At 41.2% G+C, this 12,995-nt stretch overlaps 2 protein-coding genes across 4 annotated transcripts; one reads left to right on the top strand and one right to left on the bottom strand.

The window, feature by feature from the left end:
- The first annotated feature begins 905 nt into the window (after positions 1-905).
- LOC150037639 (uncharacterized) lies at positions 906-4,022 on the top strand. Its single transcript, XM_090310964.1, has 7 exons — positions 906-979; positions 1,064-1,639; positions 1,779-1,889; positions 1,931-2,669; positions 3,030-3,176; positions 3,219-3,417; positions 3,829-4,022. Exons 1-7 carry the CDS (start codon positions 906-908, stop codon positions 4,020-4,022), a joined length of 2,040 nt encoding a protein of 679 aa, XP_090167090.1.
- A 2,881-nt stretch (positions 4,023-6,903) lies between these two features.
- Positions 6,904-12,995, bottom strand: LOC120070994 (Phox (PX) domain-containing protein). Of its 3 annotated transcripts, XR_016527910.1 has the most exons (6): positions 10,713-12,799; positions 9,212-10,207; positions 8,542-8,586; positions 8,361-8,461; positions 8,087-8,229; positions 6,904-7,340 (listed from the first exon to the last, which is right to left on the bottom strand). XR_016527910.1 is itself a non-coding variant. In XM_039022970.2 (5 exons), exons 1-5 carry the CDS (start codon positions 12,420-12,422, stop codon positions 7,026-7,028), a joined length of 3,390 nt encoding a protein of 1,129 aa, XP_038878898.1. In that variant the 5' UTR covers positions 12,423-12,995; the 3' UTR covers positions 6,904-7,025. The 3 variants fall into 3 exon arrangements, 1 of the variants encoding a protein (XP_038878898.1); XR_005480105.2 differs by lacking the exon at positions 8,542-8,586; XM_039022970.2 differs by having other exon boundaries at positions 8,361-8,586; positions 10,713-12,995.

Below are 12,995 nucleotides of genomic sequence, written 5' to 3'. Positions count from 1 at the left end.
CAACCCTTTCGTCTGCTTAGACAGGAGACCGATTTGGGATTTGGTGCCCGTTCTTCGGAGGTGAAGGATTTTGGGTTGTCTAACGGTCGCTCTGAGGAAGGTGAAGGGTCTGGTATGGGGAGTGTTGGGTTGAAGAAGGAAATTCGGGTTGTGAGGGTTGAACCGGGTGGGCTGGGTATTGGGTTAGTTGATGGGCAGGAAGTGAATGGGGTGTCTAAGAGCCTTGAGGGTATTAGGGGCCCGGATGAAAACCGGGTTGTGAGGGGTGTTGAGTTGGGCCTTGAGGGAACTGGAATGAGCGGGCCTGATGGGAATGGGCTGAGGCTAAGTGAAGGGAGTGGACTGGTGCAGAGGGAGCTGGGGAAAGGGTCGATAGACGTGGGGGCTTTGGTGGGTGGGCCACGTGGTGTTGGGCCGGAGTTGGGAGGCTCGGGAGGGTAGAAGTCAGACAGTGAAGAGGTTTCACGGGCTGGGCTTTGTGGAAGTGAGGGTCAATTGATGGACACTTAGGTTCTTCGGGAGCGGGAGGAGTCGGTTCCTAAAACCGATTTAGCTAGGGGGTTTGGTCCAAAGTTGGATCGGTTGGAAGAGGGGTATGGTTCTGGATCCGGCGTGAAAGGGGAAAATTCGTAGGCGGCCCTTTTTGGGTCTAAGTTGAGGGGTAATTTGGAGTTCATTCTCCCATTGGTTGAAAATGATAAAGTTATTGTTGAACCTTGTGAGGAGATTATTGATGAGGGTGTCTGTATGTGGGAGAAATCTCTGGTTGGTCAGTTTGTGGATGCCAAACTCTAGTATTCTGTTATTTGTCGTCTTATTCAGAGAATTTGGGGACATGTAAAGATGCTAACTATTACCTTGTTGGAGAACGGTTTGATTATCTTTAAATTTCATAAGGTAGAGTCATGGGATTGGGTGCTGGAGAATGGTCCATGGCACTTGGGTGGAAAGCCCATCTTATTACGACAGTGATATCCAGGTATTGTTCCTGAAACCTTTGTTTTTTATTCCTTCGTATCTGGATTAAACTGGAGCGTGTTCCCCTAGAGTTGTGGACGGATAGGGGTTTAGCAGTGTTAGCTAGTGTCGTGGGTAAATCTGTCTCGTTTAATGTTGCAACAAGAGAGCGGCGACGATTATCGTATGCGAGGATTTGTGTTCAAGTGGATGGTGATTCGTTAAAACCCCCTTCAGTCACTATTAGAATGCGGGGTCAGGAGTTTATTATTCCAGTAGTGTATGAGTGGAAACCTCATAGGTGTACTTGTTGTGGTTCCTTTGGGCATACTAGGGCTATGTGTGAGCAACAGGGTGTGGAGAAGGGTCAAGAGTTGTGTATTGTGGTAGTCAATGAGGGGTGTTTGGAGGAGAATGGGGGAACTAAGAGTGTGAGGAAGGGGCAGGACTTGGGTATGGGTACGAGGGGAGCTAGCCCAGTGGATGAGATTAAGAGTGCGGGAAGGGTTGAAGAGTTTACTATGGTTAGTCGTCGTAGACATAAGGGTGGTAGTGGGTCACCAAGTACGGCGCCCTTGAAGAGCAGAGTAGTTTATGGGTCCCCTGGAATTACGGGGTTTATAAAGCATGTTGATGATCATAATCAGTTTGATGTTTTGTGTGATGGGGGGGAGACTCGTTGGCATTGGCACTAGTGCAAGCAGATCCTAATCCGTTGTCTGTTATGGATGGGATGTTGGAGAGTTTGGGCAAAGGCCCAGTGGGAGGTGGTAGGTGTGATTTCTTGCAAGGTTCATGATCTGGTGTTCCTGGAATGTTAGGGGGTTGAATGACTCTGTCAAGTGTAAGGTGGTGGCAGACTTTCTGGCTTCCTCCTCTATTACTTTCCGCTGTTTGCTTGAGACAAGGGTTCATCGTGAGAATTTGGTATGGTGATGGGTAGGTTTGGTGATGCTTTGAGTTGTGTGTGTAGCTATAGTGTGCAAGGAGTTGAGAAGATCTGGGTGATGTGGCAGAAGAGTGTCTATGATTTTTCCATTGATGTCAGTAGGGATCAATTCATTTCTGGAACCTTAGTGAATATTGTATCTAATGCTAGGGTACATATTGGTGCTATGTATGCCTCTAATCACGTGAGTGAGAGGAGGAACTTGTGGTCTCAGTTGATTGATGTGTGTGCCTCGTGGCAGCTTCCTGGAGTTGTTTTGGGGGATTTTAATGCTATTCGTAGTAATTTGGAGGATTTTGGTGGTTGCCCTAGCTTGAGGGAGATGGAGGAGTTTGATGGGGTGTTATTGGAGGCGGATCTGGTTGAGTTGGGTGTGATAGGTAACTGGTTTATCTGGACTAGTAAACTTCAGGGGAATGGTATCTTGCGTCGATTGGATCGATGTTCGTCTAATGAGGTGTGGAAGGTAGCTTTTTCGTATTCAGAGGTTAGGGTTGGTCAGTGGGGGATTTCTGATCATAGCCCTCTTCTGGTTTCTACAGGGGAGACGAGGAGTAGGCCACCTCCTACATTTCGTTATTTTTCTCATTGGGCGGAGGCAGAGGGTTTTCTTGATACTATCAGGTCAGTGTGGATAAGGTATGAGGATGTGTCTCCTATGGTTAGTTTTGTGCGAAATTTGAAGGCAGTGAAGCAGGTTTTTTGTGCATCATTTGGTAAGCGTATTCCTGTGTTAGCTGATGAGGTGCGAGCGGCTAGGCAGGTTATGGAGGCTGCTTAGGCTGCGGTAGAAAAGGATCCTGCCTCAGAGTCGGTGTGTGCGGAGGCAGATCGGATCACTGAGGTGTTTTGGATAGTGGCGAGATTGGAGGAGGTGTCGCTTCGGCAGAAGGCCAAGGTGAGGTGGCTGGAGTTAAGTGATATGAACACAGTTTTTTTTTATCGTTGTGTTCGTTCTCGTCGCAGCTGCAGTGGTTTATTTACGGTTGTGGATGTTGGGGGGACTCGCTAGATGGTGCATGACAGGGTGGCAGGGGTGGCAGTAGAATTCTTTCGGGGTTGCTTAGGGGCTCAACATGTGGGGTATAGGGATCTTACTGTCCAAATTGAGGATATTGTGTAGTTTAGCTGGTCCGAGGATGGGATGGAGGCGCTTGGTCGGCCAGTGAGTCAGGAGGAGATTCAGAAGGCTTTATTCTCGATGAAGTCTGGGAAGGCTCCTGGGCCTGATGGGTTTTCGGTGGATTTTTACAGAGCTGCTTGGAGTGTGGTTGGGGATGATTTCTATGATGCTGTGCTGAATTTTTTTTAGACATGTTACCTGCCTGGTGGAGTTAATTTTATTGCTATTACTCTCATCCCAAAGAGGCGGGGAGCTGAAAGTATGGAGGAGTTTCGTCCTATTTCATGTTGCAATGTTGTGTATATGTGTATCTCGAGGATCTTAGCAGAGAGATTGCGATTGTGGTTGCCTGATTTCATCAGTGGTAATCAGTCTGTGTTTGTTCTGGGTTGGTCGATTTTCGATAACATTTTATTGTGTCAAGAGCTCGTGGGGAGCTATAAAGAGGGCAAAAGGAAGTCGCTTTGTGTGTTAAAGGTAGACCTTCAGAAGGCATACGATTCGGTAAATTGAGATTTTCTGTTTGGTGTGTTGTTGGCTATAGGTACGCCCCTTCAATTTGTTAGTTGGGTGAGGGCTTGTGTTACTTCGCCTAAGTTCTCTATGATAATTAATGGTTCCCTTGAATGATTTTTTCCTGGTAGGAAGGGGTTGAGGCAGGGGGATCCGTTATCTCCTTTTTTTTTTTTTTTTTGTGATGGTAATGGAGGTCTTGTCTAGGTTTTTGAATAAACCTCCTGTGTGGTTTAGGTTCCATGATCGGTGTGAGTGTTTGGGCCTAACTCATTTGGTTTTGCAGATGATCTGATGATTTTCTGTGCAGTTGAGAGAGATTCTTTGGAGTTTGTGAGGCAGGTCTTGACAGAGTTTGCAGGGTTGTCTGGGTTAGTTGCAAATGTTGGGAAGAGTTCCATGTTTGTTGTGGGTATGGAGTCAGGGGAGGCGAAGGAACTAGTTGCATATATGAGTGTCTCTTGGTTCGTTGCCTGTTAGGTATCTAGGTTTACCTTTATTGGCGGGTCGGTTGAGGGCTGTGGATTGTGTGCCTTTGATACAGAGGATTACAGCTCATATTAGAAGCTAGGCAGCGTGGTCCCTCTCCTTTGCTGGGAGGTTGCAGCTTGTTAGGTCTGTTTTACAGTCCTTTCAGATTTTTTGGTGTAGCATCTTCGTGTTGCCTGTGTGTGTAACTCATGAGGTTGATCGTTACGTAGTTATTTATGGAAGGATAGTGTAGTGAGTCGGGGTGGTGCACGGGTGGCGTGGGATGAGGTGTGCTTGCCATTGGGAGAGGGGGGGTTGGGTGTGAAGCATGTGGCCTTTTGGAACCAGGCTGCTATAATGAAGCTGTTCTGGCTTCTCTTAATTATATCGGGGTCACTATAGGTTGCATGGGTGGAGGCGTATGTTTTGCGTGGGCAGTCGTTGTAGGCTGTTCGGAGTGAGGTTGGGAGGTCTTGGTGCTTGAGGGTTATCTTGCGAAGTAGAGATAGATTCATGCATTTGGTTCGTTTGATAATCGGCGATGGATGGTCTTGTTTTCTTTGGTGGGATCCTTGGCTGCCAGGGGGTGCGATTTTGGATTCATACTGGTCTACGATGGTTCATGATGCAAGGAGTAGTTTGGAAGCACGGTTGTCGGAGTTCATGGATGGTGAGGGAGGTTAGAGGTGGCCTACAGTGTCTTGGGAGCTGCTTGAGATCTGGGGTCTTATCCAGGCAGTGGGGCCTAGGGTGAGGGGTGAGAATTATTAGGTTTGGGTGTCGAATGCTAGTGGTCGATTTTCTATCGCTAGTGCTTGGGAGAGTATGCGTCCTCGTCGTCCTAGGGTGTCTTGGGCTGGTATTTTGTGGGCAGGGGGTGGTATTCCACGTCACTCCTTATGTGCGTGGTTAGCGGTGAGGGACAGGTTGGGTACGCGGGATTGGTTAAGAAATTGGGGTGTGTTGTTAGGGGAGGGGGGTGTCTTCTGTGTGGGGGAGGTGTAGAGTCGCGGGATCATTTATTTTTTGAGTGTGGGTTTGGGAGAGAGGTGTGCTCTAGTGTGTTGCATCAGTTGGGTTCGACACATTGGGTGGCTGGTTGGGATGTAGAATTGAGTTGGTTATGTCGAGTGGGGTCGGGTAAGGGGGTGCGTAGTAAGTTGTTCCATGTTTTCTGGTGTGTTTCCATATACTACATCTGGCAAGAGCGTAATTGGCGGCTGCATGGTGGTCGTCCGAGGTCGGTGTCTGCTCTGGTTCACATTATGGTCTCTACGGTTCGTGCTCGTGCTACTTCCTGGTGGGTTGACCTTCCTAGTCTTATCTAGTGTATGCATGGATGTTTTTTCTTTTTAAACTTCACATTGTTCTTTCCTAGTCTTATCTAGTGTGTACATCTGTTTTGTTGTAGCCCCCTAGTTTGTGGGGTTTTGGGTTCTTTTCTTTGACTTTCTCCCTAGTGGTTTGCGAGTTTGTGGTTAAGTGTTAATTTTGTTCTGGTCTTATCCTGTTGGCTTTATTTTGGTTTTGTTGTCCTGTCTTTGCTTGTGCTTTGTTGCTTTGATGTCTTGATCTCGGGCTGTGGAATCCCCCTTATTGTTATATAATAATATCACCTATTCTAAAAAAAAAAAAATACCAACAAACTTGTTTAAAATAAGTGTCCCTTCTCCTCATCGTCTTCTTCATCTCAATTATAAATAAATAACAAATCTTGGCAGGATCGGAGATGGAGATGGGGTTAAAAAGTCATTTCCCATCCTAGTCCCAAGACTTATAATACTTCAATAATACCTATTATTTCATTTAACACATCATTAAATGATATATCAATTTACAACCCTGAACTTTTAGAGCTATATCAATTTAAATCCTAAACTAATATGTGTATTAATTCAAACCATAAACTAATAATTGAATCAATTTAAACCCTGAACTTCCGTAAGTGTATCAATTTAAAGCTTGAAGTTTCATAAGTATATCAATTTAAACCATCCATTATATTTTATTTGGATACACACTTATGAAAGTTTAACGTTTAAATTGATAGTTCGGTGTTTAGATTGATATACTTATGAAAGTTTATGGTTTAATTGATACAATTGTTAGTTTGGAATTTAAATTGAATACCACCTTCAAAATTCAGTATTTAAATTGATATAATTATATTAGTTTAGGATTTAAATTGATATAACTCAAAATTTGGGGTTATAAATTGATATTTATCCTATTAATTATTATAAAAAAACAGATTCTCCCCTTGCTCGGGTCAAGAATATTGTAGTTTGGAAGGGGAAGACCGAGAGTGAGAACATTGGCGAAAGTGGAGTTGAGATTTTGGGAGAGTGGGAACTCTTGAATTTTTATCGTTTTCTTCATATTTCCAAATTCAATAATTAAAAAGAAAAACAAAACAAAACCAAAAAACTGGATTTCATTATAAATCTTCGTATCACATTTAAAACAATTTAAACAGCATTAATAAAGTCAATATGAGAAGACATCCAAAAATCTAATCATATAAAGAATCATAAAATCAAGACTAAATTATAGAAATATCCTTGAAGTTACCATTTTTGTTACAAAGATCAATTATTTCAAAAATTGTACTACATAAATGTTTCAAAACTACACTTCAATTAGAAATGTATTAAAATATTTGACAAAAAAAAAAATCAAGCTATAAAGTAGTACAACAACAATCCAGAATGAATTTAGAACCCAGACACTCCAGATTACCGCCACACCATTTCAATTTTTGTCCATTGCCCCGACAAATTCTCAGAGTATTTTAAAAGCATTTATGAAAAGTCAGGAATAATGTTCCAACTTTTGAAAGAATGAGTTAAAACAAATGACACACTGACACACTGACATCACACCTAAAAAATTATTACAAAATACATCTTATTGATTAGCAAACGTGTTTATTATTTTGACATATATCCAACAGATTGGCAAATGGGCTTTGGAATTATAAAAAAATAGTAACTGATACACAAAAATAGGTGCTCAAAGGGAGCCGGAAGGCAGAGAACCCATCAAGATGATATTCTCAGTGTCTTTATGTTCTTTTGTTGTTTGATTTGATTTTGCAAACAGACCTGATAGAGATCTCAAAGGCGAAATGGAAGCTGATTTTCCCAGAAATGAGTACACAGCTCCATTCTCCTCATCATCTGTCCCTAATCCATTGCCTACCTTCCTTGAGAGCCTTCTGGTCTCATCAACTCTAAGACGTGCCCCACAATGACATTTGGTGAGCTTTGCAAAACAAGGTTTATGGAACAGAGATTCACATGATGGACATCTCTCCATCTCAGTTTCCTGAAGGTTTTAAATGCAAAGGTTTATGGATTCGTGATTTGAAGGTCAATTTAAAATCGATCGCAGACTATAAAGTGTGAGGATTCTACCACTCTTTGGTTATATTCAATACGTTAAATTACAAATTCAGTCCCTATAGGTTGGAGAAAATTAGAACTCAGTTCTTGCGGTTTATAATTAGTTTTTAGCCCCTATAATTTGATAGAACCTTCATAAATAGTCCTAATGGAGTCCCTACCATAGAGACAATTTATAGAGATTTTATCAAACCACAAACTATTTATGAAGTTTTACCAAATCACAAGGACTAAATTCTAACTTCTAAAATCATAGGGACTAAATTCTGATTTCCTCGAAATCATACAGACTAAATTTGCAATTTAACCTATAAAAAAAATGAAAATGTGAATTACAGGATAACACAGAAAATACAGACAACCGCCACTTTGAGATGGTTGAAAACCTCTTCTCCCCACTAGTCTACTGATCAAAATGAAGATGAAAACCAATCCTCAACAGATAGACGTTAATATAGTCGCACTCCCCTGCTGATAAACGAAAAGCACGTCCAACTAGCTAACTATTCGTAAGAAATGTTCAAATATGTGATGGCCTAAGATATAACGTGGTGCTAAAACAAGACACAACTGTATAAAATACTCAGATTCATTACTAACAGATGCAAAATCTGCGTAGGATTTTTTTTTCCTTGTGTGTGTGCTGTGTGGGGGTGGGTGTGTGCTTACCTGAAAAGGAAAAATGAGAGACAATGGGGCACTACATGCTTGTCGAGCACCACATGAAACACCAGCGTCACAGCACACGAGGCATTTCTCCTCTATGTGCTCCAAGATTTTCCTCGAGACAGTCTCCAGGATTGTAGGTAATACTGCAAGAATAATTTGAGAATAAAGTGGAAAATAAAGGGTGTTACTAGATGGATGACAGGAATTATCATGAACTTGAACGTCAACACAATAATGTTAAACAAAAACTGGCATAACTAAGTCAAAAGCTAACCTGCAAATGCCCCTTTGGAAAGATCAACAAGATCTCTAAGAGCAAAAAAATCATTGCTTTCAACAAGATATCTACGGAATCCAAGTCCTCTGTTAATTGACCTACGAAATGGGCAGCGAACATATGAAATCATATCTCCTATCTTTTTCCTCAAACCCATAACATGAAGCAAAGCTGGGACCTTTGAGAAGAGAGAAGGATTAACCGCACTGACACAAAGCATGGGCTGCCAGAGGAAGTTCAATAAGATGTAAAAATTACTTGCACTATCATTCAGTAAAGTTTCTACCAACTAACCAACCATAAAATGACAAGATAATATCCGCACGAATACCATTGACTATCTAGTCAATTGAACGGTGTAAGTAGCAACACATTCATTGCAGCAGAAAAAAGCAATGAAGCACTCATTGCAAATTATTTCTCTCTAGATCATGATGTCTTTTATCTTTTGTTCTTGTTAATCAGTTTTTCATCAAAACTCTATATCTAAAACACACATACACACAAAAAAAAAAAGGAGTAAAAAAGTTAGGATATTTAGTCAACCAACCGGCGGTTCAAATTCTTCCAAAAAGATTGTCCAAAGACAGACGATTTTAACAATGCTCTCGTCTCCACATAGCTAGAGAAAACAAAACTGAATGGCATCCAAGGCCTCACCCAGCAGAACACAACTATTTGTTCTGCAGAGCAAAGGCTGTAAAGAGAGTTTTTCTCTGATACTCCCTTTTAAAACCCTTATTATTCCAATAACTCATATTACCTAAAAACTTCATATGAACTAAAGAGAGATACAGGGACAATAAAGTTAGAAATGATTAAACGGAAATTTGTTCTACATAAAATACCTGATCATGTATGGAATCCAAGTACGACTTAGCTAACTGAGAAACTGGGTGGCGAGTGAAGTCCCAGTGATGTAAAACTCTTGCTGGTATGACTGCCATCTCATTTGTATGGCATGAAGAACAAAACATCTGAGAGGTGTAATCACAGAGTCGTGGTTTGCCCCATCCAAAACTCTGTACAAAGCCTTTCATCAGAGTTTTCTGATCATCAAAATGTCTGTAACATCCAGCACACGTGTAATGCTGCAGCTCCAGTATTTGTTTTGTAGATTTGTATGGTCGAATTTCGACAATTAGGGATATGGAATTCCCCAAAGAGGACAATTTTTGTGTGTCAGATGCACTTGAAATGGCCGGTGATTGAGGTACTACAGTATCTGATGTAGGAGAACTGGAGTTTGATTCTTTAGAGGACAAAAAAAAAATTAATGGACTTGGATTTGTTGATGAAAATCTTGAATCAAGAATAGAACATAAGCACTCTTGAATTAAAACACTTCTTTCAGCAATAATATCCGGAGATGCACTCCCAAATAACTTTGTTGATCTATTATCAACAGAGGACCAGGGAGAGGGTAAACTCCAGCCACAATCAGCAAATGATGATTTCAACCGACAATATAGAGAATAGAAATCTCGGTAGCGACGTTCAACCTCCCACTGTTTCTTGCCACTCCAGACTCTAATTTTGTATACAGTGTACTCCTTCACCCCAACTAGTCTTTCACTGAATGATACATCCCCTCTCTTTTGTCTTGCCCCTATCACTTCAACCCCATCAATTTTTAAGTCTTCTGGGTTATTTGGATCAGAACAGTTAATGCCTGAAATAGATGCAGTTGATCCTCCATCTCTTAATGGTAAAGATGGTAGTGACTGAGATAACTTATATCTATTAGTAAATCTAGCTCCTGGAGAGTCAGAAGATTCAAGCAGTATTTCCTCCATTTCATGAACAACTTCATCATAGAAATCATTTAGCTCAAGTTTTGGTAACTGCAAGTAAAAAAAAAAAAAAAAAATTAAAAAAAAAAAAAAAAAACCTGCAAGAATTAAGTGCCACAAGATGCTATTCATTTCAATTCAAAGCCAACACTTATTGTACATGTACATCAACCATCCACTTACAAGGATGGGTGACTGCAGGAGTTACAGGTACACAATTGCAAAAGAAATATAAAATGGACAGAATACAAAAAGTGAAACATTGGATCAATCGCTCCTCTTATGTTTAACAGTCTAGTGCATCACAGTCCTTTCATCCTCTAATGCACTAATACACTAGTGACTAGCGTCTTAAAATGTATGTTGAATATTTCTAAAGATTCATTGGACATAATCTTATAGTTGAGGAAGCATTAGTGGAACAGAGATAATTTGTTCAATCAATAACTAGGCGATGATTTAAGAATTTGCGTGATTGGAGACAGTTTCCAAGGCAAGAAAGAAGTGAAGGCCAATGATAAAACCGAGCATCATAAACAAAGAAACTTATACTGACCTCAACTGGCAAAAGATGGCCTTTTGATTCAGGTGTTAAAGTGGAACGCGACATGTCCTCACAACGATCGCTAGGAAGAGTAGAAATTCGATTAGTTAAAATATCAACAAGAGGGTCCACTTTTGCTTTCAAATTTCCTAGTCCTTGGCTATCTAAGCCTTGGTTTACAATTCCTCTGTTATCCTCAGTTTCTAGAATTTGAGGTCGCTCTACAGAGTTACCATCCACTGGGCACATGTGCTGCTTCAACGTAAATTTCTCTGCTCCTGTACCAATTTCAGTAATATTACTACTAACAAGACATTTACTATTATATGCAGTTTTATCAGCATCTCCTGCTTGATTATTAACAACAAATATATCCTTCGCATCTTGATCTAACTCAACACCATACGAGGAATCAGCTTCAGTTAAAAAAGTACTGTTTGCAATTTCCTCCAACTCGTCAAAAGACTGGACTTGGCAGATGGCCACAGGAATGTCCCGCACTTGAATAATTTCCTTTGGTCTTTCAACAGTTGGCACAATGATACAATCCCCATATCTATTGTTAACTTTTTTTGGAAATTTTGTGCTAGCTTGATCCTCTTTGCAGTCTAAGAGCATCTGTGTCCCATCTTCTCTTGTCTTTTCATTACCAATGGGATCACCATTTACATTCAGAGAAGAGGAATTCCGATTGTGCTGTTTCCTTTTTTGGAGTGCGTCCTCAGTCAAGGAATTCAGAGAGAATCCGTGTGTTTCACACTCAAAATCATTCCAATCATCGGAACCAAAAGCTACAGAAGAATTGATAAGCAACGGATTTTCATTCGCCAAGTTATGTTCTGGGAGAAAGCTTGCATTGTTATGCAAGAAAGTTTCATCCTTATGATTACCATCAGATAAAAAATTATATGTTGAATCCTCACTCTCTGAATGCTCATTCCGGAATCTATCATCTTCCATATCCAATTCACCGTCAGACTCTTTCTCAACCGTGCAAGGTAGAAGACGTTCTTCAAACCTTTTCCCTAATTTCATGCCATTCTCAACCGTACTTCCTTCTGAACAGCTCACATGAACTGCTTCGTTGGTTACTTCTCCAAGAACAGCATCCACCTCCGTTCCCAATTCACTGGCTTTTTTCTCTATATTGAAGCCTTCTTTTTCATCTTTCCAGCCCTCGCCCTTCTCCAATCGATTACTCATATCTACGCCACATAATAAATCCGATGTGCTCTCAAGCTTCCAACACAAAACTTCGCCATTAGATTCAAGTGAATCAATAAGCTCGTCCGTCCCATACAAATTCAACCCACTAGACCTATACTTCGTACTTGGCTCTTCATTAGTGAGTTCATCACACAGTTCTATCTTTCTGTAGCCTACTATATTCGTATCCAGTGAATTCCTCTCACTCCCACCCAAACTGAAGTTCTCCAGGCCGCTATCATCACTGAACCCAAAGTTCCTCGCATACCCAAATTCAGAATCAGTGCAGTCGTTAAATACTGTTATTGTACTACGCATACTTGGCGTTCCCATTCCCGAATTCGCGCTGCAATACCTCTCGAACTCGGAATCTCCGCAGGACGAATACCTCGAAGAAGCCGGTGAAGCAAGGGAGCTACCGTCGACATTCTGGATACCCCAAGGTGACGACGAATCCAACAGGTCGCCCGAGACAACTTCCGAGAAACCCTCACAAGTCCCGTCTCCGTTGATCATTGAAAACCATTAAAAATGAAGAACAAAAACTAAAAACAAAACTACAAAAGCAAAATAGGAAGAACAAAATCGAAAAACAAAAATTCCTTCGAAATTAATCAAGAAAACATCCGATCAAGTGAATCGCTCATTACAAACCAGATTGCCAACACAACTTGAAGCCGAACCTAAGATTTGGAGAATAACATCACATCTTGGAATCAAGCGATCACAAAAAAGTTCGATTCAACATCGAGAAAACCAGAAAAGAACTAGAAAGATCAAAGGTCATCCACAGGATTCAGAACGAGTGAGGCTACGGTGCTGGCAAAAAGAGATACGATAACGGGAACTATAGGAGAAGAATTTCTTTCAGGGTCGGATACGTTGTTCACGAAATGCAGTTTTTCTGTCAATTTTCTTTATTTAATTTAGAAAAAAATAGTATGGCCACGTCATCAAACTCCGATAAAAAGTAAAACCCGAACATCAAATACAAAACGAGCCTATCGTTTATCTTTACCAACACATAAAATTCCTCTGCTTTGAAACCGCTGTCTGTCCCTGCGGTTTTGCGGCATAATAGTCGAGGTT

This window comes from Benincasa hispida, chromosome 2 (genome assembly GCF_027475165.1).
Source record: "Benincasa hispida cultivar pf3 chromosome 2, pf3_genome.v1.1, whole genome shotgun sequence".
NCBI lineage: Eukaryota > Viridiplantae > Streptophyta > Magnoliopsida > Cucurbitales > Cucurbitaceae > Benincasa > Benincasa hispida.
This window is presented reverse-complemented; position numbering and strand designations above follow the sequence as displayed.

What these genes read in the sequence shown, in the direction of transcription:
- LOC150037639 (XM_090310964.1), top strand. Translation starts at nt 906, where the DNA reads ATGGGATTGGGTGCTGGAGAATGGTCCATGGCACTTGGGTGGAAAGCC. An exon ending in ATTACGACAGTGATATCCAG is followed by an intron (nt 980 to 1,063) that starts GTATTGTTCCTG and finishes GTGGACGGATAG; the next exon opens with GGGTTTAGCAGTGTTAGCTA. An exon ending in TCAGTCTGTGTTTGTTCTGG is followed by an intron (nt 3,418 to 3,828) that starts GTTGGTCGATTT and finishes TTGGTTTTGCAG; the next exon opens with ATGATCTGATGATTTTCTGT.
- LOC120070994 (XM_039022970.2), bottom strand. Translation starts at nt 12,422, where the DNA reads ATGATCAACGGAGACGGGACTTGTGAGGGTTTCTCGGAAGTTGTCTCG. An exon ending in TGGATTCCATACATGATCAG is followed by an intron (nt 8,587 to 9,211) that starts GTATTTTATGTA and finishes TTCCTCTGGCAG; the next exon opens with CCCATGCTTTGTGTCAGTGC. An exon ending in TTCCAAAGGGGCATTTGCAG is followed by an intron (nt 8,230 to 8,360) that starts GTTAGCTTTTGA and finishes TTATTCTTGCAG; the next exon opens with TATTACCTACAATCCTGGAG.